This window comes from Phaethon aethereus, assembly GCF_964289735.1.
Source record: "Phaethon aethereus genome assembly, chromosome: 14".
Taxonomy (NCBI): domain Eukaryota; kingdom Metazoa; phylum Chordata; class Aves; order Phaethontiformes; family Phaethontidae; genus Phaethon; species Phaethon aethereus.
Window position 1 is genome coordinate 16,288,691 of NC_138590.1, and position 7,808 is coordinate 16,296,498.

Genomic DNA, 7,808 nt, shown 5'->3' on the forward strand with positions numbered 1-7,808 from the left:
GTATCCTAACATCTTGCTAATGGCTTGATCTGCTCAGTTAGAAAACTGGCACTTTGTCTTGAGTCCATAAATATAAGAATTAAATAACAATTTAGAAATAGCCTGATGCTTACAGGTGGACTAGATCCAAGTATTAAGTCCCACACCACAATCTTCATGCATGAGGATACAGACTGTGGCTTTGGTGGAACACACGGTGGATAGAGGATGCAGTACGGTAAGCCTGGCTCACTCCTGCATATAGCAAAGTGTATGATAACGCTTCTCTTTCTGTTGTATGTTGTCTGAGTAGTGAAATATTAGAAACAGAACAGCTTACATTTGACGGTTGGCTAACAACATTTAATTTTTGGCTTACTTTCCACAAAATGCTACTGCACTGAAAATGGGAGTGTGAACCACAGAGTGCTAACTAGTCCAGAGAAAATCTCACATGGATTTTGTGGAATTGGGGTGATGTTCTCCATTCCTAGCGGTAAATGTCACCACAGGGGACTGTGCAGTAGTAGACAAACTCCAAATATGAACTGGTGTCATTGCAGTACGAAGGGAGCACGTGAATTCTAATTTAGAAGCCAAGATGCAGATGTTAATGCCCGAACCTCAGATTTTTGTGGAAAGAACTCTGGCCCTCATCAAACCAGATATTGTTGATAAAGAAGAAGAAATAGAGGATATCATTCTCCGATCAGGATTCCTGATTGTTCAGGTAACGGGCTGTGCTCTGGAGAAAATAACTGCACTTTATAAGTCAGAACAGTATTTATCTTAACTTTCAGCAGTCAAGCCAGTAACTAAAAGCTAGTGTGTCCAAAAATCAAATTGCATTTTTCGTATGTCATCAACCACCGCTGCCAGATTCTGTAAGGATACATGTTGGTGGTGCATGGGATGGAACAGAACAGACCGACTATTTTGCTGACCAAAGGAAAACACAGACTTTGTTAATAAACTTGGATTTAGCAAACATATGTAGCAGATATGTGGACTCTTCAAAATAACTCTCTGGGGAGCGTATCGTTCTGGTATCATAGCATGTGTTTGCCAAATGGATAATTAGAGAATTAATTGAATTAGCTGGCCAGTTGTGGTCTGACGTATTTTTTATTTCCACTGTTTTTATGTAGAGGGCTTTAAGGATATTTAAACACATTACAAATATTTCATTTAAATAGGCCTCACCAAGCTTGTCCTTTGACATTTTGGACCTGGGGCGGAGGCCCTGGGGATGTTGCCTTGAGCACCTTTGTCAGACCCTGCGCTGCTGAGAAGGGCTCTAGAGTGTGATTTTCAGCAGAGATCGCGTTAAGAGAAAGTTTGCCGTTGGCTGAGAAGAAATGTATTCTCTCGGCCCTCTTTTATGGGGCTCTGTAAGAGCATTTGGAAAAAAAAATTACTACAGTAAGTCAGAATCTGGGAAACAGAAGAGGAGCGCTGGATCGCTTGAAGCGAGGGATGCGCCAGGGTCTTCGGCGAGGCGCCAGCGGCGCCGCTCCGTGCCCGGCGAGACGTTTTCCCTCGCCTCTGGCTGCCGCTTCACCCGGAGCGCCCGGAGGCGGCAGCAGCGACCCCCCCGCGGCGCCGCGGGCAGCCGGGCCGGCCGCTGGGGGGCGCTGTGTCCCCGCGCCTGCCAGCGGCGCCGGGGCGGGGCCGGGGCCTCCCCGCGGTGGCTCCGCCCTCTCCCCTGCCTCCCCCCACCTCCTCCTACTGCCGGCCCCGGCCTTGGCCGTAGTAGCTGGCTCTGTGGCACTCAGCGGGCGACGACCTGGCTTCTAGATACAATTTTAATTTTTTTTTTTTTCCTCTTGGAAATGTACTAATTGTTCTTATTCTTGTAAATGCTCCTTTTCCACATTTGTTCTTTTTTTAATTTTCTCCCTTACCTTTCTGGTTGTTTTATTTACATAAAATGTATTAGAAGGTGAGATAAATTAGATTTTTTTTTTTTTAATGGAAAGATGTTTCTAGCGTCTTCTGATGTCTCAAGTGGCTTTTGGTGCCAAAGTTATTAGGAATCTGCATGTGTGGCACTCTGTGTTGCATAAGTTTGGGCTCAAAGAACGTGCTCTAAAAAAAAATTCTTTACTTCTTTTTCTGTGACTGCCTTGTCATAACCTCCCAAGCCTAATCCTGGCCACCTCTAGGCTAGGCAGCTATTGTGAAAACCATAAAGCATGAGTACTGAATGAAAAATAGAACAATTATATAATTAATGGTGTGGGCTGGAGAGAACATTGTTTAAAGGTACAACATTATGCTAGAGCAGCTGAGTAATTAAATCCTGCCCTTGTAATGCTCTTCACTTTTTCTGTACTGTACCCTGACTATACTTTAAATCATCCAGCAGTTTTAAGATGTTGAAGTTTTCATACGGTAAAATCGTATTTTGCTCAAATGGCCTGCTTAATTCGTCTGCTTAATTAACCTGGAAAACTCTTGCGTTTTGTTACTCTGTATCTGAAAGAAGATCAGATCTGGGAGAGTCAGATTACGCTGGGGTTTACTCTGTGTTTGTTCTCCTGCACTTGAAGATACATCTGCACCAGAGGGCTGTATTCTACCTGAGGTAGCAAGCTCTCTTAATCTGGCAAGTTTTTTTTCATTATTTTTTTTCTTTTACATTTTTTAGAAAAGGAAGCTCCAGTTAAGTCCAGAGCAATGTAGCAACTTTTATGCAGACCAGTATGGAAAAGTGTTTTTTCCTAATTTAACAGCCTATATGAGTTCTGGACCTTTAGTTGCTATGGTTCTTGCCAGACATTCTGCAGTCTCATACTGGAAGGAATTGCTTGGACCATCAAACACCGTAAGAGCTAGGAGAACTCACCCTCACAGGTAACTCACTGATTGGCCTTGATGAAGTCAGTGGGATTTTGTCTTTCTCTTAATTGAAACCAGAATTTATCTCTTTTTTTTTTCTTTTTACGATAGAGATACAGATTTGGAGTAGCCTGTTATCTCTTCAATTTTATGTAACACAGCTTTTCACCTTTGTTTTTTTCGTATGTAAAGTTCAGCCATTTTATGAAGAATGCTGAGTGCATGAACATAAATTTTAGGTAGCTACATATTTTTTTAAAAGCCAAAATCGATGCCAATGCCTTATTAATTAGTCCATATATATTGCTTTTAAATGCTCTCAGACTGTAGAGACTTGGAAGGGATTTGCAGTTGCCTAACAAACAGGTTTTTTCTCTTGTTTTTAGCTTAAGAGCAATATATGGGACTGATGATCTAAGGAATGCACTTCACGGCAGTCTCAGCATTTCCTCAGCAGAAAGAGAAATTCGATTCATGTTTCCAGAAGGTAAAATGGTGCAAATAATACATTGCCAATTTTTGGGAGGGCAGTGTCCTTCCCTGTTATTATTTGTCTCTGTCCAGACTCTAGATACAATTGAATTTAGAAGAGGTTGGGTTTGTTTGCTTTATGAGAATGTGAGTCTATGTATAAGCTGATATTTTCTGCTACAAAAAGCATACCAAAATGTATCTGAAGAGCCGTTATAGTTACAGGGATTGCTTCTAGTTTTCAAACTCTGTGATCTGGGAATTGGAGCAAACAAAGCTGGTAAATGAGAGGAAATGGGAAGCTATTATACTCCAGAATGTCTCTCTGGCAGTGTCAGCCCCCCGGGACTCCTGTTGGCTTGAGAAGACCGACTGTCTTCTTGGGCTCAGGCTAAGTAATTCCTGCTCAACAGCAGCTGGATGCTCACGTGATTGTGCAATTCCAAAGTTAAGTGCCAGAGAAATGGGCCATAGAACCTGGAAAGGCTGGGAGAGGATCTCTTGTTTGTAATGTAGCAGCTGAAAGATGACTTTGCTCTTTGACAGAAAGATGCAAAGGATACTCTGCTAGAAAAGCTTAATAAACTTTAATAAAAGACGTTGCACTTCCCTACAAACCTTACCCAGGTTTGTAAACTGTGTCTCTTCTCCTCACCCTAATGACAAAGGTGGATTTAAGGTGAGATTTTTAGGGTCTTCAGAAACCAGCTTCATACTGCAAGAAGGAAATACTAAGCATGAGATACATTGTTTCTGTCCTGTCCCCAATGCATCTTCAGGGATACAGGTTTTCCCCAGATGATCTGATTTCCTTCTCTTTCATAATTGTCTATAATTAGGAAGATGACCTCAGGGACATTGTAAAGGGATTCAGGTAGTTTCTTTGCAGTTTGTTGTGGGAGAAGCTATAAAACCCATTATGTATTATTAACTTATTAAGGAAAACAGCAACTTATATATAAACAACCTTGAAAGAACGCCTTTTTTAATCACTTTACAAGCTGCTTTCCAACACTTGTGGTTACTCTTTACAGTGGTCTTGGAGCCAATTCCAGCTGGACAAAGCGCTAGGGATTACTTGAACCTTTACATAAAGCCTACATTACTAGCTGGGCTCACTGCACTGTGTAAAGAGAAGCCAGCAGATCCAATGGTATGTACAGTATATCAGTATTGTATGCTTTGTGGTACATTTACTTTGTATTAGTAAAGTCCCTGTATATAGGAAAGCTACTCTTTTTTTTAAGGAGCTGTGCGGTTTTAGCTACCTGCTAATAAGCTAATCAAATGACATTTGCCTTTCAAGAAGTTGATTGGTTTGTTAACAGATTAAATGAGGGTGAGGACTAAATGAAATCAGTCTTGATGAAACAACAGGGGTTTTAGGTGACTTCTGTAAAACTCTTTCTAACATTTAGTTGTTAGAGATGGCTTGAAACATAAACGGATACTATCATACGATGTCAAACGTAAGTTTTTACCTCATTTACTGTTTCTGAGGTGAGTTTGAGATGAAATAACTCATGCAATAGATAGTAAGTGAGATTAGATGCGAATCACACTGGTAGTAGTCACATAGTTGAGTAAAATACCGTAAAGTTCTTAGTAAGGCTGTCTATATTTTGTCATTGTTACATTTATTTAAATTAATATTATCAATCCTTCTTTAGGATAAGCTATTATTTTGACTATACAGCATTGATTAGCATTTACTTGGGTTGCTCCACAGTTCACTAGGAAAATGAGTTATGATTCTTTTGAGAGAAACCTATCTTGAATAGTCAAACTGACCTACAGAAAATTCTTGTGTCTTCTTGTCACCCCCGTCCAGTTATCAAGCCAATTTATCTTACCCTCCTCTCACATATTAATCCTTTTAACCATGGATGTCATTCAAATTACAGTTCTTAGTGGAAAGAGTTAATTTCCTTCTTTTTTTTGTTGCTGGTGGTGGTTGTTTTTTGTTTTCAATCCCTAAAAAAAATCAGATTTCTTTCATCTGGAAAAATATGGTAAATGTTTTTTGTATCATTCGCACTAGTACTTCCTTAAGAATGCAGATAATTAACCAGTGTGACAATTTACTGGCAGTTGTGGTGGATTCTACATCATTATCAGGTTTTTAATCAACATTGCATTTTTTTAAAAGATAAGCTTCAGAAAAAAAAGCCTGAAAAATAATTCAGGCATGTTTCTATGAACTATGTGGTATACATGGGCTCATATTAAATGTACGGTGATTGTACTAGCTTTATAACCTGTTCACTTTATCTGTATGTTTGGCACTGTTACCATCGAAATCTACAAAAGAGAGATGAAGAAGTCTTTTCATCCATCCCTTTGCCCAAAGGCCAGACCAATTGTATCTAACCATTCCTTACAAATGTTTGTCTGGCCTGTTCTTTAGCACTCCAGATGATGGAGAATCTACAGTGACCCTAGGCAATCTGTTTCAGTGCTTAATTATACTTAGTTGAAAATCTTTCGCTAAAAGTTAGCCTAAATCTCCTGTGCTTCACTTTTTGGCCAATTACTTTTTTTTTTTTTTTCCTTTTACTATCCCCAGAGGACAGTGGAGACAATGTAATACCTCCTTTTTTGTAGCCACAGTCTATTGCATATTTGAAGAGCGTTAACATCTCTTCCCTTCAGTCATCTCTTCACTGTATTAAAAACTTTTAAAAAAATTTTTTCCGCTTACCTTATAAGTCACATTTCTCTAACTCATTGTTTGTTTTTGCTTCTAGTTAATCTCTGCATTCTGAACACGATTTTCTAGCCATTTATGTGGTAACTAATAGTAACTTAATAGAGACAATGCTTTCCTTCCTTGCTTGTAAGAAAGCTATAAAGCTATATGAAGTGGTGTCAATGGCTTTACTAAAATGAAAACATGGTATTTGCTCATTCTTCCCTGTCCATAATGTCTGTGACCTTGTCACAGAAGGAAGATAATGTTGATTTGATACAACGTTTTTTCAAAAATGTATGTTAGCTATTGCTTTGGAGTTTGTTATCTGCTAGGTGACTTACAGGGAGATTGATGGAATGTTTGGGGTTTTTTCCTAGTATCCTTCCAGGAACTGAAGAACTGAAGTTGGGGTGATTTGGCTCCTCTTTTTTGTTCTTCTCCTTTCTGAAGATGGCATCAGAAACTATCTGTGCACTCAGAAATACTTGCTAGCAGCACAGAGGTTGTCTCAGCCAATTCCCTAAGTAACAGAGGATAAATTTAATCAGGCTCAAATGATTTTAAAATTTCTCATTTTCCCAGTTAGTCTTTCTATGGGCTTTTGGGCCTTTGTGTTTTGGGATTTGGTTTTATTTGTTTGTTTTCCATTTCTGTCTTGAGTTTTTACTGTTCTTCTGCAATTGCTGACTAACCTGTGAGGATTGTCCTAGTGCTCTGCTTGTTGTCTCTTTCTTTGCAAACCAATCTTTTTGTACCTGGTAATAAAAGGAGAGTGTTGCTTACCTTAGTGGTCTACTATTCTATCAATTGTTTCACTTCACAGTGTGGTATGAAGTTTGTTGTACTTAGCATTCCAGAAACTAATCGTCAACAGCCTTGTGAAGTAAATAAGGATGTGTTAAAAACTTCTCTTTACAAGTGGAGAAATGGAGACAAAGGGTTAATTTGCCTAAGGCCAGGCCGAGACATTGGCAGATGAAGTTAGGACTCAGGGAATTCCTACCTCCCACATTCTTATTTAAGTACAATTTGCTGGAAAACTGACAAGATGAATTTCAAAAAGTAACCAGGTTTTGGTTTTGTTTGAGGTACTACAAGGCGATTTCAGTGCAGAAGACTGGCACTTTTTATGAATGATTACTAGATAAAGTATCTGTAAGTGTTGTCAGAGTAATATTTCATCAAGCAGTTTCATGTGTATTGTACAGCCTCATTCCAAAACAGAGTTGACCGCATTATTTGAAATATGGCTCGAATGTTCATATACATACACAAAGATAGACATTGCCAGGAAAAGCTGTCTTCTAAAGGTCAGTATGAATTGTTCAAAAGCTATATAAGCTGTGAAGTTTTAAGAGAATATTTAGAAAAACCAGGTTGTTTGTATGTCTGTTTTTTTCTGAAAGGTCTTTTCACAGCACAGTAGGAGAGTGTCTGTATCAGAGGTTTCAAATAATGCTTTTAATGTTCTCCCATGCACTTAGTAGAAAACAATAGAAAACTTAAAATGTTTGGGCTTTTTGTTCCACAGACTTGGCTTGCTGACTGGTTGATTGAACACAATCCTAACAAACCTAGGCTACAACATCAGATCACTGAAGAAGAGCATCAGGGGTGAGAGCTCAGTGGAAACCACCTCAAGCATTCCAAGTTATAATTTGCAGTGCACCCCTCGGCTATGTAATCAGTATTATCTGAAGTAAATGTTATTGTCATAACTACCTGTGTTTTCATGGGATAAATAAATTTACACTAAACCAGGATTTAATAGTTCTAGTAGCTTTTCTGTTGACAAAGTGAATGTAGAATTACATGATAAATGTAT

At 39.1% G+C, this 7,808-nt stretch overlaps 1 protein-coding gene across 1 annotated transcript; it reads left to right on the forward strand.

Moving 5' to 3' along the window:
* Positions 1-542: 542 nt before the first annotated feature.
* Positions 543-7,601, forward strand: NME5 (NME/NM23 family member 5; the record flags this gene model as incomplete). Its single annotated transcript, XM_082006128.1, has 5 exons — positions 543-709; positions 2,630-2,835; positions 3,207-3,307; positions 4,326-4,444; positions 7,515-7,601. The coding sequence occupies exons 1-5, from the start codon at positions 581-583 to the stop codon at positions 7,599-7,601; spliced, it is 642 nt and encodes a 213-aa protein (XP_081862254.1). The 5' UTR covers positions 543-580.
* Between the last annotated feature and the right edge of the window lie 207 nt (positions 7,602-7,808).